The 27,974-nt window shown below is 48.8% G+C and overlaps 10 protein-coding genes across 19 annotated transcripts; 6 read left to right on the forward strand and 4 right to left on the reverse strand.

The window, feature by feature from the left end:
- The first annotated feature begins 1,146 nt into the window (after nucleotides 1–1,146).
- Nucleotides 1,147–5,502, forward strand: FOIG_07210 (uncharacterized protein). 2 transcript variants are annotated; one of them, XM_031206657.1, is made up of 3 exons: nucleotides 1,147–1,207; nucleotides 1,259–1,604; nucleotides 1,664–5,502. In XM_031206657.1, exons 2-3 carry the CDS (start codon nucleotides 1,396–1,398, stop codon nucleotides 2,928–2,930), a joined length of 1,476 nt encoding a protein of 491 aa, XP_031063776.1. In that variant the 5' UTR covers nucleotides 1,147–1,207; nucleotides 1,259–1,395; the 3' UTR covers nucleotides 2,931–5,502. The 2 variants fall into 2 exon arrangements, with proteins under 2 accessions (XP_031063776.1, XP_031063777.1); XM_031206658.1 differs by having other exon boundaries at nucleotides 1,147–1,192; nucleotides 1,664–3,351.
- FOIG_07211 (geranylgeranyl pyrophosphate synthase) lies at nucleotides 1,594–6,150 on the reverse strand. Of its 2 annotated transcripts, XM_031206659.1 has the most exons (3): nucleotides 5,717–6,150; nucleotides 5,516–5,580; nucleotides 1,594–4,852 (listed from the first exon to the last, which is right to left on the reverse strand). In XM_031206659.1, the coding sequence occupies exon 3, from the start codon at nucleotides 4,589–4,591 to the stop codon at nucleotides 3,335–3,337; it is 1,257 nt and encodes a 418-aa protein (XP_031063778.1). In that variant the 5' UTR covers nucleotides 4,592–4,852; nucleotides 5,516–5,580; nucleotides 5,717–6,150; the 3' UTR covers nucleotides 1,594–3,334. The 2 variants fall into 2 exon arrangements, with proteins under 2 accessions (XP_031063778.1, XP_031063779.1); XM_031206660.1 differs by lacking the exon at nucleotides 5,717–6,150 and having other exon boundaries at nucleotides 5,516–5,663.
- On the forward strand, nucleotides 5,789–8,742 carry FOIG_07212 (uncharacterized protein; the record flags this gene model as incomplete). Its single annotated transcript, XM_031206661.1, has 5 exons — nucleotides 5,789–5,961; nucleotides 6,034–6,456; nucleotides 6,522–7,967; nucleotides 8,022–8,190; nucleotides 8,298–8,742. The coding sequence occupies exons 3-5, from the start codon at nucleotides 6,908–6,910 to the stop codon at nucleotides 8,740–8,742; spliced, it is 1,674 nt and encodes a 557-aa protein (XP_031063780.1). The 5' UTR covers nucleotides 5,789–5,961; nucleotides 6,034–6,456; nucleotides 6,522–6,907.
- Nucleotides 8,743–9,450: 708 nt separating this feature from the next.
- On the forward strand, nucleotides 9,451–10,541 carry FOIG_07213 (haloacid dehalogenase, type II). Its single transcript, XM_031206662.1, has 2 exons — nucleotides 9,451–9,666; nucleotides 9,717–10,541. Exons 1-2 carry the CDS (start codon nucleotides 9,504–9,506, stop codon nucleotides 10,286–10,288), a joined length of 735 nt encoding a protein of 244 aa, XP_031063781.1. The 5' UTR covers nucleotides 9,451–9,503; the 3' UTR covers nucleotides 10,289–10,541.
- A 625-nt stretch (nucleotides 10,542–11,166) lies between these two features.
- FOIG_07214 (uncharacterized protein) lies at nucleotides 11,167–14,076 on the forward strand. Its single transcript, XM_031206663.1, has 2 exons — nucleotides 11,167–11,849; nucleotides 11,902–14,076. Exons 1-2 carry the CDS (start codon nucleotides 11,424–11,426, stop codon nucleotides 12,364–12,366), a joined length of 891 nt encoding a protein of 296 aa, XP_031063782.1. The 5' UTR covers nucleotides 11,167–11,423; the 3' UTR covers nucleotides 12,367–14,076.
- On the reverse strand, nucleotides 11,171–14,474 carry FOIG_07215 (uncharacterized protein). Of its 2 annotated transcripts, XM_031206665.1 has the most exons (3): nucleotides 14,384–14,474; nucleotides 13,747–13,990; nucleotides 11,256–13,690 (listed from the first exon to the last, which is right to left on the reverse strand). In XM_031206665.1, the coding sequence occupies exons 2-3, from the start codon at nucleotides 13,913–13,915 to the stop codon at nucleotides 12,639–12,641; spliced, it is 1,221 nt and encodes a 406-aa protein (XP_031063784.1). In that variant the 5' UTR covers nucleotides 13,916–13,990; nucleotides 14,384–14,474; the 3' UTR covers nucleotides 11,256–12,638. The 2 variants fall into 2 exon arrangements, with proteins under 2 accessions (XP_031063783.1, XP_031063784.1); XM_031206664.1 differs by lacking the exon at nucleotides 14,384–14,474 and having other exon boundaries at nucleotides 11,171–13,690; nucleotides 13,747–14,350.
- A 973-nt stretch (nucleotides 14,475–15,447) lies between these two features.
- FOIG_07216 (uncharacterized protein) lies at nucleotides 15,448–19,035 on the reverse strand. 2 transcript variants are annotated; one of them, XM_031206667.1, is made up of 4 exons: nucleotides 18,295–19,035; nucleotides 17,002–18,231; nucleotides 15,971–16,923; nucleotides 15,449–15,916 (listed from the first exon to the last, which is right to left on the reverse strand). In XM_031206667.1, exons 2-4 carry the CDS (start codon nucleotides 17,715–17,717, stop codon nucleotides 15,675–15,677), a joined length of 1,911 nt encoding a protein of 636 aa, XP_031063786.1. In that variant the 5' UTR covers nucleotides 17,718–18,231; nucleotides 18,295–19,035; the 3' UTR covers nucleotides 15,449–15,674. The 2 variants fall into 2 exon arrangements, with proteins under 2 accessions (XP_031063785.1, XP_031063786.1); XM_031206666.1 differs by having other exon boundaries at nucleotides 15,448–15,916; nucleotides 15,971–18,231.
- On the forward strand, nucleotides 16,404–21,732 carry FOIG_07217 (uncharacterized protein). Of its 2 annotated transcripts, XM_031206669.1 has the most exons (3): nucleotides 16,404–18,816; nucleotides 18,885–20,178; nucleotides 20,235–21,732. In XM_031206669.1, the coding sequence occupies exons 2-3, from the start codon at nucleotides 19,754–19,756 to the stop codon at nucleotides 20,632–20,634; spliced, it is 825 nt and encodes a 274-aa protein (XP_031063788.1). In that variant the 5' UTR covers nucleotides 16,404–18,816; nucleotides 18,885–19,753; the 3' UTR covers nucleotides 20,635–21,732. The 2 variants fall into 2 exon arrangements, with proteins under 2 accessions (XP_031063788.1, XP_031063787.1); XM_031206668.1 differs by having other exon boundaries at nucleotides 16,404–20,178.
- Nucleotides 21,733–22,072: 340 nt separating this feature from the next.
- On the forward strand, nucleotides 22,073–25,898 carry FOIG_07218 (uncharacterized protein). Of its 2 annotated transcripts, XM_031206671.1 has the most exons (6): nucleotides 22,251–22,385; nucleotides 22,508–23,801; nucleotides 24,056–24,183; nucleotides 24,240–24,486; nucleotides 24,537–25,025; nucleotides 25,079–25,646. In XM_031206671.1, the coding sequence occupies exons 2-6, from the start codon at nucleotides 22,826–22,828 to the stop codon at nucleotides 25,228–25,230; spliced, it is 1,992 nt and encodes a 663-aa protein (XP_031063790.1). In that variant the 5' UTR covers nucleotides 22,251–22,385; nucleotides 22,508–22,825; the 3' UTR covers nucleotides 25,231–25,646. The 2 variants fall into 2 exon arrangements, with proteins under 2 accessions (XP_031063789.1, XP_031063790.1); XM_031206670.1 differs by having other exon boundaries at nucleotides 22,073–23,801; nucleotides 25,079–25,898.
- Nucleotides 25,365–27,962, reverse strand: FOIG_07219 (uncharacterized protein). Of its 4 annotated transcripts, XM_031206672.1 has the most exons (4): nucleotides 27,344–27,962; nucleotides 26,536–27,270; nucleotides 26,238–26,474; nucleotides 25,583–26,188 (listed from the first exon to the last, which is right to left on the reverse strand). In XM_031206672.1, the coding sequence occupies exons 2-4, from the start codon at nucleotides 26,758–26,760 to the stop codon at nucleotides 25,781–25,783; spliced, it is 870 nt and encodes a 289-aa protein (XP_031063791.1). In that variant the 5' UTR covers nucleotides 26,761–27,270; nucleotides 27,344–27,962; the 3' UTR covers nucleotides 25,583–25,780. The 4 variants fall into 4 exon arrangements, with proteins under 4 accessions (XP_031063792.1, XP_031063794.1, XP_031063791.1 ...); XM_031206673.1 differs by lacking the exon at nucleotides 27,344–27,962 and having other exon boundaries at nucleotides 25,365–26,188; nucleotides 26,536–27,341; XM_031206674.1 differs by having other exon boundaries at nucleotides 26,238–27,270; nucleotides 27,344–27,769.
- Between the last annotated feature and the right edge of the window lie 12 nt (nucleotides 27,963–27,974).

The raw sequence follows: 27,974 nt of genomic DNA on the forward strand, positions 1-27,974 counted from the left end.
GTAAGGATAGCTGGGGTTCACGAAACGACAAGTGACCCGATTCGATACTACGACACTGGCAAGTGCTTCGTTGTTTCGCAACCAGGCTGTTCGCAACCAGGCTCAGGTCTCTAGATTCAAGAGTGCTGGGCTGTACTCGTGACGGGAGACGGGCTAGACGGTGTGGCTAATGGATAGATAGATGTCTTATTCGAGCCTCCCGCTCAGACCATGAACGCCCAGTGAATACAAGGATTGAGTCGTGTCTCAGATTTTCAAGGACCCATCAATTTGCCCCGGCAGGAGCTTTCTCGGGCATCTTCAACCGGTAGGGCCATACGGATGCATCTCTATTATTTACCAAGCATTTTGCCGGACCAGTAAACCTAACCTGTCAAGGCTGTTGTCGGTTGGTACCTTATGCATTGTTGTCCTGCCAAGCATCAAGGATCTGATGGTCCTGCATCTTGAGTCGTGTTTATTGTTTTTCGCCGTCTATATACGGTGGTGGATGATAGTTGGCAGCTGCTCCCAGCATCCGATAGCCAATCTGGCATCTGGCATATGTGAGCTGTCGTTGTCATGGGCAATGTCTTCTATTTGAAGTGAATTAAGCCCATGGCTATGATATGCCACTTGATCTCATCAACCACATATTAGACACCGACGAGCCGGGACACTCATCAGTGTGGATGACACAATCAAACTGTCAGGCAGGAATTCGCGTTCTCAAGGCCGTCGCTGGAATGGATTGCTGAATGCCTCCACAGCTTTAGCAATAGTGCCGAAATGACGAAGGTTATGCTTTCTTCACTCGATATTCAGTTGTGTGGGGTAAGTCAGATTTAAGGGACGACATGGATGTCGCTGTGGGCATATAAATTAGGATGGGATATATATGATATGAACCATGTCTCAGGACTTATTTACTCTCTCATGATGTCCGTAGTTTCATCCTTTATTCGGATCGATGCCAAGTCTTCTAAACTTCACCAAATGAGGCAACCCATCTGCATCTAATTTACTGCACTTCAAAGAGCATAACACGGTTAGAAGGCGCTACGGCCCGCTTGGCACTACTGTAAACTCTAGTTGACGGCAGAATCATGGAGGGTATCCAGCAAATGATTTCTCACTCACTACGAACATCATTTACTGCTGAATCGAGGCTAGCTTCTCTCCGTTAGGTATTATTAGAAGCCGTTGTCACGAGGTCAGTCTAGGTTAGGTAAGTTAGTAACTCGGTAGCCACAAGATGCTCACCAACCTTCGGATCTAGGTGTAAGTGATGTCACCAGTGTCACATGCTCACCCGTGATCGTGCCGTGACACCTCCACGCGGGTATCTTGAATCCCCAGTTCCTTTTGAATTCTCCACCATCCAATGTCGCACCATGTCTTGAAACATCCCTCCTCATGGACGACTTCGCTGCAGAGATGTTCGCTTCTGGGCGCAACTTTGACTCCCCCGAGAGCTCAAGCCAGCGCCCCAACAATGACCATAACGACGACAATGACAAGCAGCCCGAACCCAAGGCCGAATCAAGCTCTCAGAAAACGGGCCTACGCGGAGGATTTGCTGCTATTCGCCAGAAAGCTAGCTTACAGGACCGGTTGGTAGAAAAGTATATTGAGCTTCCCGAGCCGCTGTAATGCCCTGCTTTACTGACTGGTGCCACGGTAGACTTCTTCAGCAAGTTATACCCACGGATAGCGATGACCAAACCGAGGTTCACTTCGCTGGTGATGAACAATCAGCTACCCATACAGAGAGGCCGAACTTCAATATCACTACCATGTCTTACAATTTTCGGCGATTCAACGCTCGAATAGGCGTCGTCTTTAAATTCCAGGCCCGTGTGGAACGTATTCTATCCTGGAAGCGCGCGTCGCATACTCTATCACTCCTCGCCGTCTATAGTTTTGTCTGCCTGGATCCTTATCTCCTGTTTGTGCTGCCTGTTGCCATCCTTCTGTTCGGTGTCTTCATCCCCGCGTTCCTGGCACGGCATCCAGCACCACCCAAGGGAACCTTGTCGAGTGAGCAGAATGTTGGATATTCTCCCCAGGGACCACCTTTGGCACCTGCGGCGACGGTGAAACCAGTCAAGGAACTCAGCAAGGACTTCTTTCGGAACATGCGCGACCTACAGAACTGCATGGATGACTTTAGTCGGGGACATGACCAGGTCGTCGCCTTACTTGTACCAGTGACGAATTTTAGTGATGAGGCTCTCAGTTCTGCTCTATTTTTATTTCTTACAGCCGGAGGCATTTTTATGACCATTGCGGCCCAAATTCTACCCTGGCGCTTCATATTCCTTCTCGGGGGTTGGGTTATCGTGGGTATGGGTCATCCGCACGTCGCCCGCCTCATTGCTGCCGCTCATCGAGACCGTCTCCAGCCACAAGAGGCCAAGGCTCGGTCGTGGTTAGATAACTGGATCAGCTCAGACGTTATCCTCGACTCCAGTCCTGAAACGCGTGAAGTGGAAATCTTTGAGCTACAGCGCAAAACCTCTGGTGGTGGCGAGTGGGAGCCTTGGCTTTTCAGTCCTTCACCCTACGATCCTTTGTCACAACCTCGAATTGCAGGTGAACGACCACGCGGAACACGCTTCTTTGAAGATGTCATGCCACCCGAAGCGTGGGAATGGAGCGAGAAGAAATGGGCTCTAGACCTTTGGAGTCGTGAATGGGTAGAGGAACGTATTATTACAGGCGTTGAAGTTGAGACAGAAGGCGAGCGTTGGGTTTATGACATATGGGATGAGCGAGACGAGCGTACGGGTGTTGTGGACGTTCCTATCAACGACAAAGGGAAGCAAAAGGCAACACCGAAACCAAGCTGGGAGGAGAATGAAGACGGCAGTGGTCGGAGAGGTGACTGGAGACGACGACGATGGGTCAGATTGGTGAAGCGTAAGGCGGCTCCAGTACAGCCAAGTTGATATAATACATCTCTGTAATACCACGGTCTTACTTTGGTTCTTCATATTATGCAAGGTGTTGGTCGGGGGCATGAGATGGCCTACACAATTGTGGCCAAATATGGGCATTGTTATGTAAGAATTAACATGACATTAAGAAATTCCATTACTGAGTTGTGCTCATTCAATTGGACAGTATGGGCTACCAAAAAGTGAATACCAAAAATCCAATCCTCATGCTGAAGTCACGCTTTCAGAGTCCAAGTGGTATCACGCTGAACAGGCCTCTCCTGTGGCCACAAAATCGGAGGTCGTCAGGTGTCTCTGATTTCTGTCACAACATTCTATATGCGCTTCGCTCATAACACGTCAAATCCGTGAATCGTAACGAGATAAAAGAAATAAACCGAAACGTTGAATGGATATCATTGAATGGCCATCTTGTCGAGAATCTTCTGAATGCCCTTCGTGCTGCCACGACCCTGATCGAGCTCCTCGGCCATCTTGCGAGCCCGCTCGATGAGGACGTTGAGAACTTTACGGGTATACTCGAAGCTGCCTGTGGACTCCATGTAGGCAACAGCGTACCGCTTGACCTGGGTGTCCGAGGTCTTCTGCTTGAGGATGTTGATGAGCTGGAGATTTGTAGGGTTGGAGCGAATGCTGTGGATGACAGGGAACGAGAACTTGCCCTCAGTCAAATCCTCGCACATTCCCTTGTTATGGCTGTACTCCTTCGAGGACAAGTTCATGTAGTCGTCTCGAATCTGAAAGATGAGACCGATTAGGTTGACGAGGGGAACACAGTCCGTAGGACTAGGGCCGTTGGCTTCCGCCGCCATAAGCTTGATACCGAGACGGAACAGGCCGCCTGTCTTGTTACCAACCATTTCGAGGTAGTCCTCTTCCGTAGGACAAGTAAGAGTGTCACGCCAAAAAAGATCCATGCCCTGGCCTCGGTGGAGGTTCACAAGCTCATCGGAAAAGATGGTGATTAGCTCTGGATTGTTGAGCTTGTGCAGCTCTTGTAGGGCGACAAAGTATATGTAGTTTGCCGAGTTGATGGTTTGAGCGACACCAAAGATGTTGTGTGCGACAGGGAAGCCACGGCGCAGCTCGGACGAGTCTTGTACATCGTCGATGAGGAGCGAAGACTCGTGAAGCATGCCAACGACTCGGGTGATGACTTCGAGGCTCGGCGTGGGCACATCGAGCCAGGCGTTGAAGGCGCCGATTAGCTGGGCGCGGAAGTCCTTGCCAGGATGGCTAATGACATAGTCGTAAGGTCCGCGGACGACATTTTCCTTCTCGTCAGTCCAAGAGCGCTTAGCCGTGAACTCTAGATCCTCGTGGGCGTAGCGCTCGGGATCGGGAGGCGGATTGGGAGCTTGCATAACGCCGTAACCAGCGTTTGACATCTGTGCCTTTGGGGAGAGCTGCTTCTGGCTCAGCCAGTCGCCTTCTGGAACAGGGCGCAGAACGGGTTTTGTGGGTGTAGCGTTGAGAGAGGTCGGGATGCCGGTGCTTGAAGTGCGAGGTGGAATTGCGTTGGGAGACATAAGTGGGTTGGAGATGCCAGACATCTTCTCCATTGCCTTTGGCGAGAGCGACAGCATGTGTAAGGCCGACGGGGGCAATGCCTCAGGGTTGAGAGAGAGGATGGGGTCGGCCGTGGGGATCATGCGTGTTAAGTTTTTGGGGGTATAGAATGCGATTCGTCTAAGGGGAAAAGAGAAGAGGAGGAGGGGGAGGGGTCCTTTTTTTGACGGATAATCGATGACGCTGCTGAAGATATTTGGAGATGCTAACTGTAGAAAGAGAGGCAAAAATCAATATGGGACGGAAGCGAAATAATAAACAAATGCCGTATACGTGGTGTTTGGCCCTGTCTTGTCTCGTGGCGTACTGATAGCGAATGGTATTGTCGGGATGCTCGGGTGAATCTATAAGTGGTCGACGTCATTGAATATCCAGACGATACATGTCTAAGCCTGCCTGATGCGACGATAGAAGGGTCATAGAGTTGACACTGAGCCTGTGTGCAAGCTTGCAATGTGGATAATCTACTCAACCCAATTGCTCATGCGCTGAATAGCAGGAGCCTAAAAGCGAATCCTGCAGGCTGCAGCCATCCAGTTTGAGATAGGACGTCAAGGAGGACGAAGCTGCCCAGAGCTCTCTCTGTCTTGTGATAGAGTGAGGGGTGATGGTGAGGGTGAGCATGTGGGCTAGATACCTGTTCGTCCTACGCAGGACACCATCTTTGCACCTTGGCGCAGCACGAACTACAGGCACCCTTCACAGCATGTCAAGTACTAACTGACACGGCCGTGCCTCTTTTTAGGGGTTCTTGTCACAAGCTAATGCAGAATGGATGGGACGGGAGCTCTGAGACGGGAACGCAGCTTTGCTTTCCTTTTCTTTGTTGTTGAGAGGGGCTAGCGACAGGGAAATGGGTCTTTGCCAGGGGAAGATCAACGTGGGACTGTGAATCTGATTGCGGGGAAGAATCAATAGGCAACCAAAAGCAGCCAAGCCAGGTCATTCAGTCCTAATACCTAGCTGCAGTTGATAGTCATGTTGACGTAGATAGTAATCATTCATACCTTTGATGTTTTCGTTGCCGAGTTGCACGAAGGCGTTGTTGAGAGACGGATGAATATGTGGATATCTGTAAGTGAGTCAATCAGTTAATTAGTGATAGTTCTGTCAACTTATATTCAGTCAAAGGCATGCCCTACGTATGCTGACGATGAAGCAGCGAAAAGAGAGCACAGGACCGAGTGAAGGCGCCCAAAGACACTTACATTAGTGGTAACGATAATTAGTCGTATTATACAGCAAACAGTGGCGTAATGAGACAGTAAATGAAACAAAGGAAGAAACATTCTTTGATGCACCAGATCTCCCTTTATCTACCTTCAACCCCATCTCACAAGCATTAAAGAATTTGATCCGTTGGGACAGAAAACACACCACCTCAGCCCATTGTAAGATCAGGGCTTGCGAAGCCCAAGCCCAGCTCGCTGAAGAGTAAGGCGAAGACGAACACGTTGAGTCCATCCCTGGTTTCACCTTGTCACGTACCATGTCTGCACCTTGAGATCTCACCAGATAACTCTAGATTTCACATGCAAATCAAGGGTGCACCGAAGAGCTGATCAATGGAGTCAGATCATGTTGCTTCAAGAACCCCTGCTGTCTAAATCTGGACCGTGGAGCTTTTGATGCGCCTACCCGGGACTACTGTTTCGATGCGCAAGTTCGACAAGTTGGACCATATTCATGCTTAAGGTATTATTCTGCTAGTCAGTCTCTCCCATTGAATGTCTCTATGAATATTCGTTTCAATCATGTACCTGACCAAGCGTCTATATACTTCGACGAAGTTGGAAATTTTATGCTTAACCCTAATTCCCGTATCTTGAGATGACAACAGTCACTTCATATAAGCTACAAAGCATTCTTTAATACCTCAATACCATGTACTCCGTAATATTGGATCTTAGTAATGCCGAGAAGCACCAAGAGTCTCTGAAGGCAGCTGGTAGCGTTAATATAAATAAAACATCACCGTACAGCAATGCTGACCAGTCGCTTCACCACCCAAAGTCTCAATACCTGACGTTGACCACGGTGATAACAATGTCCGTTCACAATCGGCCGAAACATTTGTCATACGGCAACGGGGATCCGAAAACGCGAGAGCCGAGCCATTCCTCTCGATCAACGTTAGTAGTTCTCAACGTTAAGCGGGAATTAATTGCCGTTGTTCAGGTGTTGCAACCTATAGTGTAATAAGACCTCCCAAGGTATGACGACAGTGGTGGAGCGAAAGTGGTGATGCGACATGAAGATCAGAGAACGGACTTAGACCTGATTTCTAATTTATTTCCGAGTCTTGAGAATCGACCCTAGAAGCAGAACAGTGTCATTGACTTCAAGGGAATTCACTAGTCGACATCAGATAGGACATACGCAGTGCGTTGAATATAAATATGAGCCCTGGCTCTCTCATCACGGCCGAACATCCCTTTGTACTTGTAACGTTAACAACAGCCATGGCGCCTATACATCGAATATTCTCATCGGCTAATAACAAGCCCTATCGAACTAAGCAACTTGAAGAAGAAAACCCCCCGTACTTAAACGAGGATGGCTACGTCGACTTTGCACCAGGCGACATTCAAAACCCGCAGAATTGGTCTACTGCTCGGCGCTGGTCTGTCACGTTCTCAGCTGTGTTGCTCGTACTGAATGCTACTTTTGCATCGAGCTCGCCAAGTGGATGCTTCCCGTCTATCTCAGAACACTTCCATGTATCCGAGTTGGTAGCAGGCTTGACCATCACCCTGTTTCTACTGGGTTACTGTGCCGGACCGCTCATCTTCGCACCACTAAGTGAGCTCTACGGGAGAAGATGGATCTTCTACATCACCTTTATGCTATATATCATCTTTAACTTTCTTTGCGCCTGGGCACCTAACTTTGGCGCCCTCCTTGTCGGCCGTTTCCTCACTGGAACGTTTGTCTCTGCACCCCTCAGCAACGCACCTGGCGTACTCGCAGACCTGTGGACCCCAATCGAGCGTGGCAATGCCATGGCAGGATTCTCTGCTATGGTATGGGTCGGGCCAGCATTAGGTCCTGTTATTGCCGGGTTCCTCGAGCTAAAGAAGGACTGGCGTTGGAGTTTCTATGTCCTTCTCTGGCTTGGTGGTGCAACAGGTCTCATCATGTTGACTATTCCCGAGACACATGCTCCCACAATTCTCCTTAAGAAGGCTCGAAGAATAAGAAAGGCAAAGATTCCTGGTTATGAGAATGTCAAAGCTCGATCTGAAGAGGGTGATCGTACACTGAAGACTGTGTACCGTATCGCCTTGACCAGACCGTGGATTATCCTCTTTGACACCATATCCTTTCTCTGCGCAATCTATATGTCTGTAGTCTACACGTTATTATATATGCTTTTTAGCATCTATCCAATTGTGTTTCAGCAGCGCCGTGGCTGGAACTCCGGTGTTGGAGAGCTGCCCTTGATTGGAACTGTTATTGGTGAGTACTTTTCGTTGATACAACTCCACTGAACTTACATTAACGTACTCGTAGGTGCATTCATCGGTGGTGGCATAGTTTTGATCGATACGCGAATTCGAAAGAAAAAGATTGAGAATGGGGACAAACAAATGGAGCCCGAAGATAGATTGCCATTGGCAATGATTGGAGGTGTTGGATTTGCCGTGACCATGTTCTGGTTTGCATGGACGGCTGAGTATAAGTAAGTAACTGAGATATCAGTCCTCCCCGTATCTAAAGTCACCACACGCTCTCGAGCTTGAATTCTCCCCAATTTATATGTATATATACTGACATTGGTCCTTGCAGCTCTATCCATTGGATCGTACCGACGCTGGCGGGAACTTTCCTCGCTACATCTTTAATGTTGATCTTCGTGGCTTTCTTGACGTATCTCGTCGATGTTTATCTTATGTACGCGGCATCTGCTATTGCAGCCAATACCATTGCTCGATCAGCATGCGGAGCTGCTGCTCCCTTATTCACAACACAAATGTTCGATACACTGGGAGTTGGTGGCGGCGGAAGTCTAATCGGAGGGGTCGCTACAGTTCTAGCCATTATCCCGTTTCTGTTCTACAGATACGGTAAGCAGATTCGAATCAGAAGCAAATTTGCGCCGACAGAAGAGAAGAGCGAAGCTAGAGAGAAAGATGAGGAACTGGCTGACAACAATGCCATTGCTCGGAGGAATAGTGTTTTATCTCATTCAGATAGCCAGAGTAGCTCGGATACCACAGTGGCCGCCGCATGATACTAGAGGTCAGTTTAGCATAATACTCGATACACTTTGGAACTGTCAGCTTAGACGTGCCGTCAGTCACCGAAAATGTCACATCAACACTTTTATCGAGAGTTCTGAGGTGCCTGAGCAATATTTACATCTGAGTTTACGAACAGCGTTAGTTATTGGTTGGACATGATTTACACTTCGTATCTAATCACTACCTACACTTACAGCTCAACATTTCCGTGAGCACCGAAAAAGCATACTCCCCAGGAGGAGAGACTTTAATTGATGCCCTCGTGTTTTTCATGCCATACGGTTCTAATCGCTTCGCCCAGAAAGATCCATATAAATAGACCATTATGTATAGTCTCAAGCTCAGGGGCATCGTCAAGACCTAGTAGAACATGAGAATTCTAGCGGTTGATGTGCATAGCTGAAGATTCGATTTGAAGAAAACATGTGAACTTTTAATCGACGCCTATAATTGTTAAACAATTTAGAGGCAGGTCCGGAACAATACTCTGAATCTAAATCAATCTTAAATAGGTAACCAGATCACAGTGTAAGAGAGCAAACTCCTTCGGCTGTTTGTATGACTCTTTTTAGTACACCAAGTATCGGAATATGCATTTGCCGTCTTTTCACACAATTGTGCATGAAACGCATGAAGCTATGTAATCAATTATGATTATGTGAGCATCCACTCTTAAGCTCGGAACTTCTTGTGTCGATCCCAAACCACCTGCATTGTAAATTCTCCATCTTTCTAACTTTGAGTCGTCACTATGGGACGGACAGTAATTGCATTCGACCTCTACGGCACTATTCTCTCCACCGGATCGATAGCAGGAGAGTTAGCAAGATTATACGGGCAAGATAGAGCTCAGTCAATTGCCGCTCTAGCAAGGCGATATCAGCTTGAGTCAACATGGCGCGTGACCAGTATGGGTAAGTTGAGACAAGCCAAAAATGAAAGCCATCACTGATGATATATAAAGGCACTTATCGCACATTTAGTGACTTGACGAGATGGTCATTTCGGCAAGCTACGAAAGAGATTGGTGTTGAGCTCACTCCTGAGCAGGAAGAACGTATCATGGATGCATATAACGGCCTCGACACATTCCCAGATGTGGATAAAGCACTCGAAAAACTGGCAGAACATGCATCTATCGATCCATACATCTTCTCAAACGGAACCAAGGCCATGATGACATCGTCACTCGATACATGCCCAACTTTGTCAAGAGTGAGCAACATATTTCCCCACGAGAAAGTCGTCAGTATCGACCCTCTCAAAGTGTTCAAGCCGCATCCTCGTACGTATGAGTTCATGGCTGAGACAGCGGGGATGAAGTCTCAGCTTGATAGGGTTTGGCTGGTGAGCTCAAACCCATTCGATGTCACTGGTGCTGTAGCTTTTGGATTCAAGAGTGCATGGATCGACCGTGAAGGCAAGGGCTGGACTGATACACTGGGATGTTCACTGGGGCTTCAGCCGACTGTGATAGCGTCTGGCGTGGATGAAGCTGTGCGGGTAATCTTGCGTCAGTCTGAGGAGGATAAGTAGGGTGATGATGATTTCTTATGCTGAATTATAATGGCTCTCCTAGTATAACCCTCGTCATTAATTCATTTATACATCAGTTCTCGGATATGATGCAAGGCTATTCGATCAGAGAGAGGTATCCTTTAATCATTGAAGCGATGGGCTTAGTTACTGCAACCTGGAGATCGAGAAGATAACTGCGGACTGCAATATTGAATTTCTTCATGTGTTCAAAAAAGAATTTGCGAGAAGCCAGTGGTCCTGTAGTGAAAGAAAAAGAAACAAAATCTAATCGAGGACGACCAGCTCGGGGTACATTGAGTTTATCGGCCGAGAGTAGATATTCGGCCGAGAGAATTTCAGTACCCGTGGTAACCTAACCAACACCTACATGTAATTACCTTATATACGAGAAGCGAAGCAGGTGACGTGATGAATTGAGGATTATCGAACGTGCAATATCGGTTAGCCATGGAATCTGATCAATGATATGAACCCAGATAGTTTGGGACCTTTGTTTCCTCAGGGCTTAACTGCCGAAGTCCTAGTAGCGCGCTGCTGTGTAAACAAGTCCACGGGTCTCTGCCTACCAAGCGTTCTAGCATTCCCATCTCGTGGATCAACCATAGCTATGCTCGCACCTAGAGTCCGGATCTTTTTCACAGCTTCCATCTCAATCTCTTACAAACAAGATTCCGCCTGGACCTACTGGGACATTCCTTTCACCAACGGCGCAGATGACAGTTGACAGCCCACTTTAGCGTGATCCTCGCTGCATATCCCCTGTAGGCCCCTGTAACCCCGGACCATGCCAGCCCGCTTGTCAGCTGGCGACCCTTAAATCTTGGAATTTCCTGAGCCGTTGCTGTGCCGATAGCTCCACTCCATGGGATTGTTTAGTGACAGCAACCTGACGACGATCATCCATCTTTCTACTTCTTTCAACTGTTGCTTGGGCTCAGTGACTCTCGGCGGTGTGACTGCGATACTCAGTTTCCATTTCTTCTATTCTTCTTGTCACCTTCATCAAATGTTTTCTTAAATACTCTTTTAAAACCACCAGCCGCAATCGCATTAAGTCGATACTCTTCAGCCTTTCCATCTTTACCGTCTCCGGCATAACGTTCATTATTGTTCCTCCACCAACAGATACACGATGGAGTCTCTTCTATCTCTCGCCTTCGACAACCTTTCCTCATATGACGGACCAAAAGTCCGTAAGGGCCTTCGCCAGGTCGAAGGCCTTCTAGCTCAGATCTGTCTCTCTAAAGCAAACTCTCGAAACGACCGTGCACATCGAAGCCGGGATACCGACAATGATGGGAGTGAAGGATCAACACCTTCTCAAAAGGATCTTTCCCAACTTTCCCGCGACCCGGCATTTCGAGAGTTTTTTAAGTTGCAGGAGGGATTCGAATGGAACGTTGCGATGCGCCTTATCAGCACTCTCGATCGACTTATGGCTAAGGGTGGTGATGGTGGAAACGACCTGTTGATTCTGAGTGCCCTTGACCTCATACAAGGAGTCTTGTTGCTACATCCTCCCAGCAAGTCTCTCTTTGCCCGAGAACAGAACATGAACGTATGTACACAACCACTAAGCCGCCAAATACCACAAAACTAACACCATGTAGCTCCTCCTTGACCTTCTCGAGCCCTTCAACTGCCCTGCGATCCAATCTGCGACTCTCCTCACACTCGTCACTGCTCTTATCGAGACCCCAATCAACACCCGTACCTTTGAGAGCCTTGATGGCCTTCTCACTGTCACCTCTCTTTTCAAGTCGCGATCCACCGCCCGTGAGGTCAAGCTGAAGCTCGTTGAGTTCCTCTACTTCTATCTCATGCCTGAGATTCCTTCGATTCCCCGAGCCGATCAGCGCGATAGTGTTCCCGCTATGCTTCAGCGAAGTCCTAGTAAACTCGCAGGTGCCTTCAATGCCGACTCACGTCGCAAGCGTTCCGGCTCTGATCCTGAAGGTGACATCTATCTCACCACGGAGGAGAAGCAGGAGCTGCTAAGCCAGCATCTGAGCAGCGTAGAGGATCTTGTCAAAGACCTCCAAAACTGCGCACCTTTCGGTGGTGTTGTCTGCTAAATGCCGCTGCAAAGAATGAAGTCGTGGTTCATACTGTTTTCATATTTCCTGTTACATCTCATTCAACGGCGTTGTAAGGACTATTAGGTGGTGCCCTTATGATTTGCTCTTTCTTTTGGCGCGGAGTTCTGAGTGATAACTTCGGTGCACATAATCGTTTGTTCGTTGCGCCGGGACTGTTGAATATTTGGATCATCCCTTTGCATGAATGGTCTGGCTAGGCGTTTACAAGTAACAGAAAAGAATAGAACGGAACGCATTTCTCCTTTGAATTATTGCTTTTGCTCTGGTGCAACATCCCCCGCTACACTTTGTGGAGGGGTGGGAACGATTGACAAGGGACGGCCTGGTGTTATGGCTGAGTCGTTACCGTACAGTTCGAACCGGCCGTCTATTGTTTCAGAAAGGGGTGTCTGGTATATACTCGGGCTGGACATGGGTGACAGAAGATCGCTGCCGTCCCTATTCGCTGAGCCGATCTCCACGGGCGCGGCGATATCTCCAGGGGATTGTGCATGCATGGGCACAGCAGCAGTTCTTCCAGGTGAGGTGACCCGTGAGCTTGCTTGCTCCGTATATGGTCCTGCTGCTGGGTCTGGTCCAAAGTAGTCCTGGGTCAAGCCTGACCGGGCATGGCTCCCGGATATATCTGTCATGGCATCTCTAGGGGGCGCACTGCCGTCTCCTTCGCCAGATGCTGATGGCCTTGATGCAGTGCGCTGGCGTCGCTTGTGCAAACACATCCAAGTCAGCCCGCCAACAATGATGCTCGCTCCCACGACGACACCGACGCCAATCCCAGCCTTTGCACCGTCTGACAGGCCGCCGCTGCTGCTGCTGTCGTTGTCGTCGACAATCGTGACACCGCTTTCTGTCGGTGTAGCTTGAGCGCAATATCCCTCACCACTGACCTGGGTGCACTCTTGGTCGTTGTCACAACAGCCTGCACCATCTGAGCATTTATGCTGAGAGGTCGTACAGCCTGAAGGAATGGGCGACAGGAGGTCGGTTTTCGAAGCCGGTCTCGTAGAGGCGCAATCACCACCCGCCCGACACTCAGAGTTGTAGCCGCAGCAGTTTCCACCAAGGCTACTTGGGCAAAGGTAAAGACTCGTCCTGGGACACTTGCGATCGCAGCAGCCCTCTTGCGCAGTGGCAGTTCCACTCCTTGTGACGGTGCGGGTACAGAAATAAGCATTCGAACTACACGGCGAATCGCTGGAGCAGTTGGAGCCTATAGGACAGCATTTCGGGTCGCCTTTTCGGTTGACGTAGCAGTAAGAGTCGTTGTCGCAACAATCATCTGGAAATCCAATCTCGAGACCTGTGGCACAAATGAGTTTGGTGTCTGAGAGCATTATAGCATCCACATGGACCTACAGTTGTGATGATCTGAACCACAGTCTCCTGCGCGTTTTGCTAAAGGAAATGAGCGATCGATGAGGAAGCGCGGCATCAGGTCGCCAGGAGCCGCTTGGAGTGCCTCATACTGTCGTGGGTTGTGCGCAACGGTAAGAGGGACCAAGACGAGACAACTGAGAAGCCTCATGATGAGAGCGGCACAAGGAAGAGTGACGGAAGATTCAACAAAGCGCAGTATTCATCGTCGCATCTCTTATGAAATCTATTTTCTCTCACAGTTAAATTGATCAGAAGCCGGAAACCGATGAGCGTAGTTGAACAAAGAAAAAGAATGTGATGGGAGCCAAGACTCAAGAGAGGTCTATGCATGTAAGACTCGAATCAACTCGCTTCGGCGATGTGTGACGGAGAGTGACAGGCCCTCCATGCTTGCGATCTGCCCTACCATCTTGGATGCATAGCTATCATTGGTCTGTTGTTCAATGTACATCAGGTTCATTTCCACTTTCCCATTCATTTCTTGAGTTGTTAAGGAAATGGTTGACCACAACGTGGCAGAGAACCGTTACAATGGGGCTGAAAGCACAAGTGCTTACATGACATTGCCCAACGTGGTATAAAACCCGCAATGGTCAGTTCAGGCTGAGATGCTTACCGGAGAATTAAATTTGATATATTATCTTACCGAGTCTCCAAAACTCTTGAGAACGGGGACTTGAAACATAGGAATCTCAATTAGATGATGGCGGACAAAGGGTAGGATACGTCCTAAGCTGTATCAGCTGTGACTGGAGTTGAGTAAAGGCGAATAAGACGCATGTATGCATGTGATTTTGAGTCTCTCTAATCCTTGTAGCTTAGCTGCATCCCAAATCTCACAAGGAAGATCTTTTGTAAACAGAATAGACTAATACAGATATACGAGGGAGTTTCTGCTGTGCAAGTCTGACAGAAATCAAACGCCCATTGCGAACGTGCGCTTACAAGGGACAAAATCCGCCACGTAACAACGATAACGCTATTATACATTTGGTCCGGTACAAAGAAGAACGACCAACTATGCCTTTCTTATATCTTCCACAAGTAAACCGATATGAACAAGATAAATAAAGTACATATCTACATTCTTTCGGTATAGTGCAGGAGCTGATATTCTTCCCACATTTACGAATACCTTATCAAGTACCGCCGTCCATACTGATTTTCAACCTGAAGCCCGTGAGCTAGTGCTCCAATTGCGATGAATGATCTCGTCTCAGCATTCTACGCTATAAAGACCAACGGCAACACTGCCTCGACATTCTTTGCTTTGGGTCAAAGATATATCGCCCAATTCATACCTGGGCACCCATACTTCTTTTAATCTCCATCACTGCCTGAAATCCAACAATAATTTGATCGTTTCAAGCTGGCAACCTCTTTGCCGTGAGCCGGAAAGACTGCTTAGATTTGCTGATAATTTCAAGAGGCATAGTAATCATGTGTGCCGGTCCAGGCACTCTCAGCCCTACTGCTTCAAAGCCACCTGAAATCTATACAACTAAAGAACAATCAATGTACCTTCATTCCACCCTTGTCCGAGAGCATGCAAGTCGCCTCTTCCAATCATGCTCTCACCTTTTACCCCTAATGACATTCCGTAGCATTCGCTCCGTGTGCTTACGTGGCGAGAATGTCTACATACAGCTACAGCTTGCCTTTGGCTCGGGATACGACTTTGAGGGGTTTCAAAAGTTGATCGAGTGCAGTATTCGCAGGGTTGTGGATACGTGCTATTGCTTTTTCAACGGCACGGTACTGTGGGCGAAACAGGAATTAATTCTCATTTATATGACAAGCGTACCAAAAGGGGAATCCAACATAAATTCATAGTGATCATTCTAAAACATCCAAACCCAAACATCATTAAAGTCCTTAACTCCAGAGCAAATCATGTATATTTACATCTATGCTCTCTCTGCCAGACTAGCTGACGACCTCGGAATTGTTCTGAATCCACTGTTTGGCGTTGCATGGAATGTCCCGTTGATGCCTCCAGCACCATGAGATGGTACTGAAGAAAGAGACAGAGGCTCTTGGCTGGGTTCAGGGGTTGTCATGACATCAACATGGCTCAAACTGATGGTGGTTGTCGTTGTGGTCTGAATGGCTGTAGTCTCTAACGCGAGAGGAGTTCCTCTAAGGGTTTCTATCAAATGATTAGTGGAGTTCTCCAATCCGACCTGGTTATGGATGTTTGTACCTGGTGTGCTTTCCTCATTGACACTCTCCTCCAAAGCAAGCTTTCCATCCTTGTTGAACGCTGCATTTGTGTCTGCGTCTTCATCTTCTTTGAAGACATGTCCGGGGGCTTTCAATGATGCAGTGGGTTGATTCGCATTAACAAACTCTGTGCGTACAGTAGTTGCGAGGATGGTTGAAGACCTTGTAAGGACTGATGTGAAAACGAGAGTTCTAAGGCTTAACGCTGTCGGCTCAGGTCTAGAAACAGCAGATGGATTTGAGAGTAAGGTTGGTGCTGCAAGCTGCTGAGAGCCTCCAGCGTTGATAGTCGGGGTGGAAGTGGCTTCTGTCTCTAATGCTGGAGCCGTTCCCTCGGCCTTGGCAGTTGCAGGAGAGTCTTCTGTTGTCCGTGTCCCGGATTCCGTTGCAGAAGATTGGGAAGGATCTGCTTCTGGAGTAGGTACGAGGACCAGAGTTATCGTGGTGTCTTGTGCTGGCTCGCTCGCGGATTTGATCCTACTACCTGGTGTGCAGTTAGGGTTTCGACGTATGATGGGTAGATCACTTACTTTGTCAACACACTCATCATCTTTGGCACGGAATGGTCTCTGAGTCTCCTTAGTTGCTGAAGTACTAGTCTGTCCGCCAAAGGTGACATTGGTCGTGACCGTCTGGACAACGTTATCAGGATTCTCAACAAATGCACCCCCGGGCGCAGTACTGGTAGCATCAGCAACCTGCTTGGCAGATGAGATATTAGGACCTTTGGCCTTCCCTTCCTCTGTTGGCTTGACGTCTTGTGCTGTGCTAAATTGTGTTCCCGTCGGAGCCTGAACTTCACCAGTCGGTTGAGCAACAGCATTCTTGGGACGACCACCTGATTCCACGACGCCCCCCTTTCCAGAAGCATCTGTACTCCCAGGCAGGGTCACGGCAGCACTATTGCCAGACAGCCTTTCAACTTTAGGCTCGCTAGATGGATTAGTAGATTCACCGTTTACCACCTGGGTGGGATTTGCAGCAGGCTGCGCCAGCTCAGTCTTTGCTTGCCTGTGGGTATCTATCTGCGATGCATCTAGTTGAGCTGAAGCGCCCGGAGCCTGAGGCTCGACAACCGTGGCTGCGTCTGCCTGTGACGGCAACGGAGATCGTAGAGAAGGGTCCGAAACCATAGGAACTTCTGATGGACCCGAGGCAACGCCTGGTCTAGGGACACCAGCTTTGCCAGAGGGAGCAGGCTGTTGTTCAGACTGTTCGCCACCAGTAGACTCATCAGAAGACCCTGCAGGTAATTGATCGGCCTGACCAGACTGACCAGACTGGCCTCCTGACGAAGCGCCTGCCCCTAGAGTAGGCTGCTTGTCCGTTGCACCAGATGGCATCATGCTGTTCACCTGCTCATGGAGTTTGTTGATCTGATCCAGAAGTTCCTGAAGAGCTTCTTCGGTAACCTCAACCATATCGCCCTGGTCTTCAACCAATCGCTTCACAAGGCCGAGAGTGTGGTGAAGTCCATGACCATGGTGTGATTCCCCAGGAAGCTCTTTGAAAGGCACTACCTTGATAGATCGAGCCACTGGTTCATTGAAGACTACACCTGGCAGTCTGAACGAAGCTTTGAGACGAGGCAGTAGGGCAGCATGGGTGAATGGGGTGGTAAGGAAGAGACATGGTAGGAGGCAAAGAAGAATGTATAATCGAATCATTGTGTCGACTTGGTGATGGAAAAGAATTGAATAAACAATGTGTGATGCTCTCCAGTCCATTGTGGCCGACAGGTTGCCATGATATATCTTTTGTCACGGGCTTCAGGTTGTAGGGGAGCAACACATTCCAACTATCGTGATAGCAACGCTTGTCATGGTGTCTCAGTCTCGGGTGGGCATAAAATGGATCAACACTTGTTGTTTCACCACGGGCCAAGGAAGGCTTTCATTCCTGTGATGAGCGGGCAATTCAGGCAGTATCACGCTTAATTTTCTTTGTAGACACCTCGAATGGATCATATGGATAGTTATATAGCGTGGTGATACGCTGAAGCAGGTATTCTTGATATTGTTGCCGAGCACAGCCTGTCCGTCATGTTGATCGCTGCGGGGAATCGAGGCAATGCGCGGTGGAATCTCTTTGGTGCATCATGGATGACGGAAGTCAAAATTGGACACAAGATTTGTCTGGCGGAGTCGTGACAACGCTCGGGTCTTGGTCAGGTAATTTCTCGGTCGGGATTCTTTGACTGGCTACCTGGGTACTAATGGATCTCGGTTGCACCGGAATTTGCTACAATCACAAGTGACAAGTGTAAGAACGCGATGTGGCATTTGGGGGAGAAAGTTTGAATACAGAAACCGAAAGCTTCAAAGGTAAATATTGATTGAACTTTGATGTTATTCGCGTCTGCGAGGATTGTGAGGTATTCGATGATTAAATGCACAAGATACAATTTCCAGGGACTTGACCGCTAGGAATCAGACCTGAATTCACAGGCTAGAGAACTCCGAGTGATAGCTAAAAAGCAATGCCAAGTTATTCTGCAGGTGTATTGAATCGCAGAGTTCCGCCACTCTGATTATTTGCAGGGGCTTGCTGAGTGACATTGAGAGAACCCCATTTCTTGCTGGTTTTCCACCGTCATCACAGGCTAAGGGAGGGCTATCACGAAAATGTGACTGAATGAGGGGGATAAAAAGGGTCAGATGGAAGTTACAGTGTTCTCCGAGCTAGCTGGGGTGGTTTTTGTCGGTATCATCAATGTTCCAATATATGTGAATATTGATCAGGGTCATGGTGACCATTACAGAGCATCGCAACATGAAGCCGTGAAAAGTCTTGTGTATATTTAGCGACCAAATGGCTATTTCGAAGGTGAGGCAATGAAAACCGTGCCTCTTTGGCGGTTAAAATATGTGGTCATCATCGCTGATTGATTGCAGGGACAATTCGGGGGCTGAAGGCGATGAAGTGAGCGTGGGAGCTTGATTGAAACGAGCTTTTGGTCGCTGAGTTTGCTCAGTCGCCTAGGAGGAGTGGAATAACAATAGAATTCGAGGCGCTGCTTTGAGAGAGATTAAAGACATACCGGGGCTTTGATTGGCTGGAAAGAAGCGGTACCCCTGCCATGCGGCAGAAGTGGCACTAAACCTAATCAGGTAACAGAGGAGACGGGCTGGACCTGGGCCTGAAATCCCCAAGTTTGTTCGTCTGCCACTGCCACTTGCTCTCGCTCCTGCTGCTCTGAGTGTGAAGAAACGCGGGAAATCAAACCAACCCAACCCAACCGATTTTCCCTCTCCTTGTGCGCCGCCTTCGGCCCCAGCACCAGAATCAAAAATGACAACAATACCAAGACCCCAACCTTACAAGACAAGGCTTTTGCCCTCTGTTCCGTTACTTTCATTTCCATTTTTCACCACCGCAAACCCATCATCACCACCCTGAAATCTTGACTCGGCACCAGGCTGAATGAAAAACTGACCTGACTTACGTCTGTGATCGCAACTCAGCTCCTCCTAATAAATCTCCCACTACTACTAAGACTCGCTCCACGCAAGCCCCAAAAGCCCACCACCCCTGACCACGTCTTGTCCACCACGGGATCACCACCGGGTCTTTGGTTATTTGCCGCCTCTCCCGTCACCAGTCTATTTCTCAAAACCTGCTCCTTTCCCTAACCTTCTTCCACTACCCTTCGCCGCTTGCAAACATCATCAATCAACACCACACATCACCTTTTCATCAGACAACCCTTCCTAGACTATAGCATCACCATCAGCTCTTTGTAACCTTGACCTCTCTCAACACCATGGCTCCTCCAGTCAAGTCCGCCGACGCGCGACGCAAGTCCAGCACCAAGGCCAGCTTGATTGTTACTCGCAAGGTGTCGCCCGACAAGCTGCGTGCTCTACTCGCGCCCGACTCTATCAAGGAAGAATCTCCCTCCAAGGACATGAAAGCCAACGCCGACTCACCTACCGATGCCGTGTCCGCTTCTGGTTCGCAACCACCAGCCAGCAACACGAATGGCGACAATGCTTCGGACTCTAACGCTGCTACTCCTGCCCCTGACGCAACTCCTGCCGACGGGACACCGGCCCCTTCGGCTATGGGACCGCCTACCGATGGACCGAAGAAGAAGGGCGTCAAACGATCTGCCGCGGGCGCCAACGGTACAATAGATGGTGTCCCCAAGCCTCGAGGAAAGCCTGGCCCCAAGAAGAAGCCTCGTCTGTAAGTTTTTGTAACCCCCACACATATTTGAACATTGGACTGACCACTACTCCCAGGGAGGACGGAACGATCGATCACTCAGGTTCCAAGCCTGCCGGAGGTCACAAACTTGGGCCCAAGGCGAATCAAGGGGCCATCAACGCCGGACTTCGCGCTCTCGATCGCTCAGGCAAACCCTGTCGCCGATGGGCCAAGGGAGGATTCCAACTCAAGAGCTTCACTGGTGTGGCATGGGAGATCCCTCGCTGGGTGGCACCTCAAAAGAATGCTCCCGAATCCAGCGCCGAGGATTCTACTACTGCATCGGCCGAGGGCAGCAGCAAGGAGAACAAAGAGAACGGCCACGAGAGCAACAGTGCTAGCAATAGCAATACTGCTAACGACGTGGAGATGCAAAGTGCGCCCAGTAACCACGCCTCCTCGCCGGCACCTCTTGCTATTGCCGCTGCTTCATAAAAATTGCCCCTACGACGCGACCTCTTTTTTTCTTTTCATTTTGCTCTGATACCAGAGAATGTTTTATTATAGCGCGAGATATTGCGGGCGTTCTAGGTTGGCAGACAACTGATTCTTGGCCTGACAGTGAGACTGAGATGCTCTCAGACCGAGCATGACCGTTCATTCATTCGGAATCTTTTATGTTTTTCATCAAAAAGCGACGCTGGTGTCGCTGGCGTTACGGAACAGCGAGGATGGAATGCTGTGGAAAAGGATTGGCATTAAACCGTACCAGGACTGGCGGAGCATATATTTGATGTACAATTATTGTTACGATGGTGCAATGTTAGATATACTCGGATAATTCTCTGAAATGAGCAATTAAATATTCGTTCTCTGAAGATACATCGTACTTATGCTGCTATACTGCGATCCATGCGCCCGTAGCTTTGAAGACAGGCGCTAATCTGCTGGTTGCTGCACACATTGTTTTCTTGTCGCAGCCTACCTAAGGTAGTGTCGATAATTCCAGTCATTAATGGCCCACCACTTGAGATTACGCGCCACGTAGGTCTGAAAGAAACTGACGCAGATGCCATCTCGCGATAACTCTAAGTAGACGTGGCAGAAAGCTCTTCATGTCAAAAACGGTTCCCCAAGCGTCCTCATCAGGTAATATGAATAATCGCAATGTCAAAGCCAAAGTCACAAGTCTTCAGTTTATTGCCTGTTTCGACGAGGAATGATCTCCAACATGAGGGAATTGTCAAATTCAGCGATCGGGGAAGAGTTTTCGGGGGTTGAGATGGCCCAATGGCCAGACTGTGGATACATTTTCGTTCGTCTTTCTCATCGGGGTCATGTCTTGATGTCGTGGTGTGGTCGTAGGGAGCGCGCAAAGCTTAGTCATCGACACCAGAGCCGTCCCGTGACTTTCATGCCCGTTTGACTAACGGTAGGTACGAATTGTAACTGTATTGCCCCAAATTTTAATTGATATTTGATTTATCGTGCTTTGAATGTTTTGCGGTTAATGGGGATCTTGCTTTTAAGATAAAATTGGTGGCTGATGAATGATGCCTGGAGGGGCTTGAGCGAACAGGTTTGAAACCGAAACCCAAACCAACCTGGAATATCCATATCAAGATGGAGATGCTCATTGGAGGTATCGGAATAAGTCAGCAAATAACCTCGCCAACTTATAAGCGAGGAAACCACAACTTGTTTCTGCACCAGGGCAGCGTTGGTCTCGCTATTGCTACTGTCATCACTCGAATGTTTCTCTTCAGAACACGGAAAGGACCCGAAGAAAAAAAGGCTCAGGACTATGCTATCGACTATTATTACGCCTCACCTTTTGGCCATGTTGGGGCGATTCCATTTGCATGGGGACCTGGAGCAATGCAGGTTAGAAAGGGTCCGGCCCGGCAGCGGGGAAGCTGGGCCTCCACTGTTAAGTTGATGCAGCTGTTTGCTAGGTGAGAGCTTAACAGACAAGGTCAAGTCAGGCCAGGCAGGTACTAAAGACTAAACCCGCTGGGGGAGAAGAGTGACCCTCGTGATAGATAGCGCAAGTTGGTAGCCATGATGAGTGATGTGATACGTACAGCACCGGCTTTTCTCGTCAAGCCATGACTCGATTCATGTTGACTACCTATTAATGATAACTAATTGACGAGTCTTTCTTACTACAGATACATTCGTATCTCAATTTTCTTCTTTCTAGTTACCTAAGTATTAATCTGCGTCTCTATTGCTGCTAGAAGTTGGTGAGTGGTAACGGTGACGCGCTGTTGTTCTGACGGGAACCACCTCCACCTCTACCCGCCCCGTCCATCACCATCACCATCACCATCCACCCGTCTTCTCCTACAACTACCAACCGCTATAGTACACAAGTCGCCTTGTTCTCCCAACTTGAAGATCACTTGAGTCTATTGCTCTTATTTATTTCTTTCGCTTTCTGCTCCGCTTTGTCAGCCTTGCCGGCAATTTGTCGACGCATCCGAAGCTCGTGCTACCACCTCCCAGACGACCGTTACGACTGTTTCCGACTACGCTACAGCTCACATCCCCACTACAAGCCTGCGCTGGAACCCATCCTAGGGCTTCACCTGGCAGTTAACTCACCTGCCTTTGCTGCTGGGTGACTTGCTACCTAGGTACCTTAGGTGATAGCCGGGCTGTTTCGTTCCTGCTTGTCGTGGGCATGGCAAGTCCCCTTCACCAAGCTTCTCGCTCGTCTGCTCGTCCCGAACCAGCTTCGCCATCCACTCGCCACGCCCATTTCTCTCCTCCGCATAACTCGTCTATCACCAATACTCCCAACTTTTATACACATCCTGCCCGTACTTCGATATTTAGTGCATCCGGCGAGCTCAACATTCTGGGCTCCGAACCGACGAATACCATCATGGAGACTGTTGGGATTGAGACGAACGCTCGGAGAACTGGTCTACCGTCCTTCTCACGAGCCTTTAACATGCTTGTGGAATCCGGGGCTGTTGATAATAATTTCAAGAACGAGGATGAGACTTTCTTTGTCCCATCGTATCTCGAGAACTCGACATACGCCCAGAAGCTCCAGGAGGCACACCAAACTAAAGTTCAGTCCCGTCGCGATTCGACTCCAGCGAATGGTTTATCCCAGCACTCCGCTACGTTCAACCAGCATCCTTTGCCCCCCGGTTCGCATCGAGGCATGTCGCACACTGTTATAGAGCGTCCCCCGGCCTTCGAGGAGGATGATGACCTTGCACCTTTGCCAACAAAATGGAACAAGGATGATCAGTGGGGAGGCATTGAGATCCAAGCTGACGGCTGTACTGTGAAGTACATCGGACCTAAGAATCAACACGACCAAGATCACATGGCTTGTGCAGTCCGCGCCGACCACTATATGCCCCCCCAGTGCGGAATTTATTACTTCGAGGTGCAAATAGCAACAGCTAAACGCGACGACGCGACTATAGGTATTGGGTTCGCAACCAAGAATGTCAATCTGTCACGGCCTATTGGCTGGGAACCCGAGGCCTGGGGTTATCACGGCGACGACGGGCGATGTTTTACAGGGTCAAATATCGGAAGACACTACGGCCCTGGATACAACGCCTATGACGTGATTGGATGTGGCGTGAATTTCAGGGAGAACAACGCCTTCTTCACCAAAAATGGAGTTAAGCTAAGTATGTGCATGCATGCTAACAGCCCGGAGAAGTAAGAAAACTTGGGACCTCTATCCTAAGGGATGAAAAGACTGGCCTAAAGGCTTCTAAGTCCACCCTAAATTTATATACCTTAGGACTATCATCACCCTAAGTGATGAACATCTAAGTCTACACTGGATTTACCTAAATCTCGTTATCACCCAGGATGGAGGTCCTCAGTTTTCTTGCTCCCTGAGGCAGGTCACCTTGCGTCCCTTGCTAACAAACAATAGTCACGGCATTCCACGATGTTAACAGAGGTAGGCTCTACCCAGCGATTAGCCTCAAGAAGCCCGGCGAGTCCATCCGAGTCAATTTTGGACAAAGCCCTTTTGTGTATAACATCGACGATATGATGCGGGTAGGCTTGTGTAATACCCCACACACAGCATGATGCATAATTAATGCCCTTTTTAGGAAGAGCGTGAGAGAGTGCAGAAAGATATTCAAGCTACAGACACATCAAGTCTCGTCCCAAACATGAGCGAAACCGATGTAATTCAGGCACTTGTTCTTCAGTTCCTCCAACATGATGGCTACGTGGGTACAGCTCGGGCTTTTGCAGAAGACATAAAGAAGCAAAAAGAAGCTCTAAGCCTTGATCCCGGAGTTAAGGTCGACGGTGTTAGTATTAGAGATGACGAAGACGCAAATAATCGCCAACGTAAGATCACACTTCCTTGTTGTCTTATCCTACTCCTGACCACGACACAGGGATCCGGCGTGCAATCCTCGAAGGGGATATTGACAGGGCGCTCAAGTACACGAATGCATATTATCCCCACGTTTTAAAGGATAACGAACAAGTCTATTTCAGATTGCAATGTCGCAAGTTTATCGAATTGGTGCGAAAAGCGGCCCAGCTCAACATGCGTAATGAGACCAAGGGTAATGGGCATGTTAACAACCCCGCACCTCAGACGATGGATCTCGATCTAAACGGCAGCGAAAATCCTTCAAGGGATGCGGATGGTGGTGAGAATAAGACAGTGGTTGCAGAGCTTGAGCGCAACATGCTGGAATACGGACGGACACTCCAGGAACAATACGTCAATGACCCACGGGTAGAAGTCAGCAAGGCACTTACTGAGATTTGGGCATTGTTGGCATATGAAAACCCACTCAAGGTGCCTCAAGTCAGCCACCTCTTGGATAGGAACGGTAGAGTTGCTGTTGCGGAGGAACTAAACTCGGCCATTCTACGTAAGTCGAACAAAGGAGCATATCAGTTGTTGACAATACTAACGAACAAGCAGTATCTCTCGGCAAATCGTCTCGAGCAGCACTAGAGAAAGTTTATGCTCAGACCAGCGTGCTCCTTGAAGACCTTCGCCAAGACGGTGGCGAAGGAGCATTTGCTTCGGTGAATGATGTCTTGAAGGGAATCCCACAACCTCCACAACACTGATTCCACCATCGCCGACATGCCTGCTATTTTTGCCTCATTGTCGGTTTGCATTCTCGGGGGTTTATGGTCATCGGCGTTCTAAAGGGTAATGCTATTAGTATGGAGTTTCTCTTGTATCTTGTTTTCTGTTTCTGCTCACTTCTTACCACACGAGCCTGTAAGATACTGTGCTCGTTCAGGAGTGGCACTTTGTCGATACAAAGCATCTCGTATGAAGGTTCTGTGTTCCTAATGAACTCTTATAGACGGGTGAAGGGATTGGGGATGGCTTCATGGATAATAGGTCAACAACTCCCCTCTTGCAGGCAAAGAACGGCGGGTTGTACAATGCCCAGCACATAGATAAGACCAGTGTCGACGATCAGTGGTAAATCGATTTTCAGCATATTCTACCAGGCACGGGATTCTGAGCTGGCTGCTTGGCCGTATCTATTTTCCTTTGCCAGTTCCTTTGTGATATATATAGTACATATTTATACAGCCCGTGTCTCGTCTTCTCTACGACGATGGGATGAAACTATCCTCCTGGATAATGAGCATCCTGATAGATTCACAATTTGTCCACCCCCCAGCACTTTTTGTATAGCCGTTCCTTGTGCCTCTTCAAATTATCCAGTCCTCCCAAGCACTGACTCAATGACTTGTCCTGCCAAGCAAGAGCATTATCGTCTATCAGATAGGTGTATGCAAACACGTCTGCATCAAACAAGCCCGGCCCATCAGCACCAAAGAACCATTTATCCTCTCCTAGTAGGGATGATAGTGCTCGCAGGGCAGTTGTGGCGTCAGCTAGAAGTTGCGACGGTGAGATGGTCGCGCGTCGTATTGTCTTGAGTATTTCGGAAGTGGCCGCGGCGTGGAGTGTCTGGTGGAGAGGCGCGCGAAGGAGCATCGAGGAAGGAAGGTAGAGGCTTTTGAGGAGAGAGGCATTGGCGGGTAGGAGGTAGAGAACATATAGCTATACCATATTAGCATACATTCCAATTATATGACAGTGATTTACATACCCAAGCTGGTCGGATATTTTGTGTCAGGAGAGCTTGGTAGGCTTCAAGGCGGGGTGATGTGATGCTGGGTAGCTCATGGACAGCGTGCTCGCGAACGTATTTGTGAATCTTTTCGCCAGTAAGGGGTTTCGAAACTTGCGACGCCGGTGGCAGGAGAAAAGGCAATGCGCCTGAGGGCGAGGCGTGGTTATTCGAAGGTACGATATCGAAGTCAATACCAGCGATTCTCAACACAGTCTGTCGAGATAGCATTAGCACAATGCCTCTATCGACTCGTGTCCCTCGACTAAAAACACACCTGCCACTTCAGACATGAAGGATTATAGCTCGGCTTCCCTGTCAAAGCATCTTCATCTGCCACAAAAGCATATAAGGCTGGTCGTTGGCGCACGCTGGCGGGGGACCTTACGGGGAGGTCTTCGGGGCTGTATACGTGAAGGGGGAAGTGGTTGAACAGGTTTCGAATGGGGCCCGGGACGACAAACCAGCGATTCGACTGTGGAGAGTCGACGGTAGACGTCATGGCGAATCCGGGGTTGTTGGCTGTGTCTCGGTGGGCTTTGTGTATTTTTTTTCTTGTGGTTGGAGGTTGAAGCTTTAGCTACAGGCCGGAGGACGGATCGGCGCGGCGGGCAAAACCCCGGATCGGGAGTATACGTATCTTTCCCCGGAAGAGAGCATGCCAAAGGCCGGAGAAGACGGAGGGAATGATGAAATAATTAGCAGGGAGAGAACCAATAAACCGTTTCTCTCCCTCATTTGCATCGAAAATAACCTCATAATGGCTTGGAATTGCTTATCCACCTGTCATGTTGGTTCATGATGCAAACTGGTAGTGTCAAATACCCCGTAAAACTAGAACGTTATGTCATGATATTCGATATAGGATGAAGATCCCGTACGCGATTCATGAGCTTGCGTCAAATTACGCCATCAATTTGAAGACCGAGGTCTCAACAGCGGCTGCAATGTCCTTTAATCCGCTTTAGTCAGCTTGTAGAAGCGCCTCGGACACTACACCTCTTGAGGTAGTCTAGTAAGGTGGTCAACTACGGTTCAATACTGGCTCCGCAAGAGCGGCTTTATCAAGGGTTTGAGATATCCACCTCTATGCTAACGTTGAATTCTGGGCTGACGTTTTATGATCGCAGGCCAGACCTGACGGATCAGAGGCCCGAGGCAGGGCAGACGAAGTGGTAGCATCGGTGAATGATGTCCGACAGAGCCGCGCAAAATGGAGAATTGGTTCATAGTGAGCAGATTCTCCAGCGTCCCTGTCGTGATTTTTCTGGTTCTAACTAGAGAAGGGGAAAGTTCGGGATCTCCACTATAAGAGCCAAGCGCACCAACTGAAACCCCAATTCCGAAAGAACCCGGGCTTGAGCTAGACTGTAGTGGTTCTGATGCGGACCCTTATCCCGGACTGAGGCTCGCTAAAGAGTAAGGTCATGAGAGACTTGGGAGTATTCTCAAGCTGTTTTGGTGTTGGGCAGATACAGATAGGCTGAACGGACCGGTTAGATGTTGTGAGATGGTTCCTTGCTGCATCAAAAAGAAGAAGAATCACCTTATTTGTTCCTGACTGAGCACAAATAACCTGCATGGGATAATATGCAGGCAGGATGAGGTAACACTGCAGATCAATACTTTATAAAAGCAAATACCAAGAGTCCCTGAATAACAAGAATACTGGGGTTATCGTACTATAGAATACTCTTTTGATAACATGACCTCTTA

The sequence above is a fragment of the Fusarium odoratissimum genome, assembly GCF_000260195.1.
Source record: "Fusarium odoratissimum NRRL 54006 unplaced genomic scaffold supercont1.10, whole genome shotgun sequence".
NCBI classification, from domain to species: domain Eukaryota; kingdom Fungi; phylum Ascomycota; class Sordariomycetes; order Hypocreales; family Nectriaceae; genus Fusarium; species Fusarium odoratissimum.

What these genes read in the sequence shown, in the direction of transcription:
- FOIG_07210 (XM_031206657.1), top strand. Translation starts at nt 1,396, where the DNA reads ATGGACGACTTCGCTGCAGAGATGTTCGCTTCTGGGCGCAACTTTGAC. An exon ending in CAGGACCGGTTGGTAGAAAA is followed by an intron (nt 1,605 to 1,663) that starts GTATATTGAGCT and finishes GTGCCACGGTAG; the next exon opens with ACTTCTTCAGCAAGTTATAC.
- FOIG_07211 (XM_031206659.1), bottom strand. Translation starts at nt 4,591, where the DNA reads ATGATCCCCACGGCCGACCCCATCCTCTCTCTCAACCCTGAGGCATTG.
- FOIG_07213 (XM_031206662.1), top strand. Translation starts at nt 9,504, where the DNA reads ATGGGACGGACAGTAATTGCATTCGACCTCTACGGCACTATTCTCTCC. An exon ending in ATGGCGCGTGACCAGTATGG is followed by an intron (nt 9,667 to 9,716) that starts GTAAGTTGAGAC and finishes TGATATATAAAG; the next exon opens with GCACTTATCGCACATTTAGT.
- FOIG_07214 (XM_031206663.1), top strand. Translation starts at nt 11,424, where the DNA reads ATGGAGTCTCTTCTATCTCTCGCCTTCGACAACCTTTCCTCATATGAC. An exon ending in CCCGAGAACAGAACATGAAC is followed by an intron (nt 11,850 to 11,901) that starts GTATGTACACAA and finishes AACACCATGTAG; the next exon opens with CTCCTCCTTGACCTTCTCGA.
- FOIG_07215 (XM_031206664.1), bottom strand. Translation starts at nt 13,915, where the DNA reads ATGAGGCTTCTCAGTTGTCTCGTCTTGGTCCCTCTTACCGTTGCGCAC. An exon ending in TGGTTCAGATCATCACAACT is followed by an intron (nt 13,691 to 13,746) that starts GTAGGTCCATGT and finishes TTTGTGCCACAG; the next exon opens with GTCTCGAGATTGGATTTCCA.
- FOIG_07216 (XM_031206666.1), bottom strand. Translation starts at nt 17,717, where the DNA reads ATGGACTGGAGAGCATCACACATTGTTTATTCAATTCTTTTCCATCAC. An exon ending in CAATGAGGAAAGCACACCAG is followed by an intron (nt 15,917 to 15,970) that starts GTACAAACATCC and finishes ATCATTTGATAG; the next exon opens with AAACCCTTAGAGGAACTCCT.
- FOIG_07217 (XM_031206668.1), top strand. Translation starts at nt 19,754, where the DNA reads ATGGCTCCTCCAGTCAAGTCCGCCGACGCGCGACGCAAGTCCAGCACC. An exon ending in CCCAAGAAGAAGCCTCGTCT is followed by an intron (nt 20,179 to 20,234) that starts GTAAGTTTTTGT and finishes CACTACTCCCAG; the next exon opens with GGAGGACGGAACGATCGATC.
- FOIG_07218 (XM_031206670.1), top strand. Translation starts at nt 22,826, where the DNA reads ATGGCAAGTCCCCTTCACCAAGCTTCTCGCTCGTCTGCTCGTCCCGAA. An exon ending in CAAAAATGGAGTTAAGCTAA is followed by an intron (nt 23,802 to 24,055) that starts GTATGTGCATGC and finishes AACAAACAATAG; the next exon opens with TCACGGCATTCCACGATGTT. An exon ending in AGACGCAAATAATCGCCAAC is followed by an intron (nt 24,487 to 24,536) that starts GTAAGATCACAC and finishes ACCACGACACAG; the next exon opens with GGATCCGGCGTGCAATCCTC.
- FOIG_07219 (XM_031206673.1), bottom strand. Translation starts at nt 26,760, where the DNA reads ATGACGTCTACCGTCGACTCTCCACAGTCGAATCGCTGGTTTGTCGTC. An exon ending in CTTCATGTCTGAAGTGGCAG is followed by an intron (nt 26,475 to 26,535) that starts GTGTGTTTTTAG and finishes CTATCTCGACAG; the next exon opens with ACTGTGTTGAGAATCGCTGG. An exon ending in AAAATATCCGACCAGCTTGG is followed by an intron (nt 26,189 to 26,237) that starts GTATGTAAATCA and finishes AATATGGTATAG; the next exon opens with CTATATGTTCTCTACCTCCT.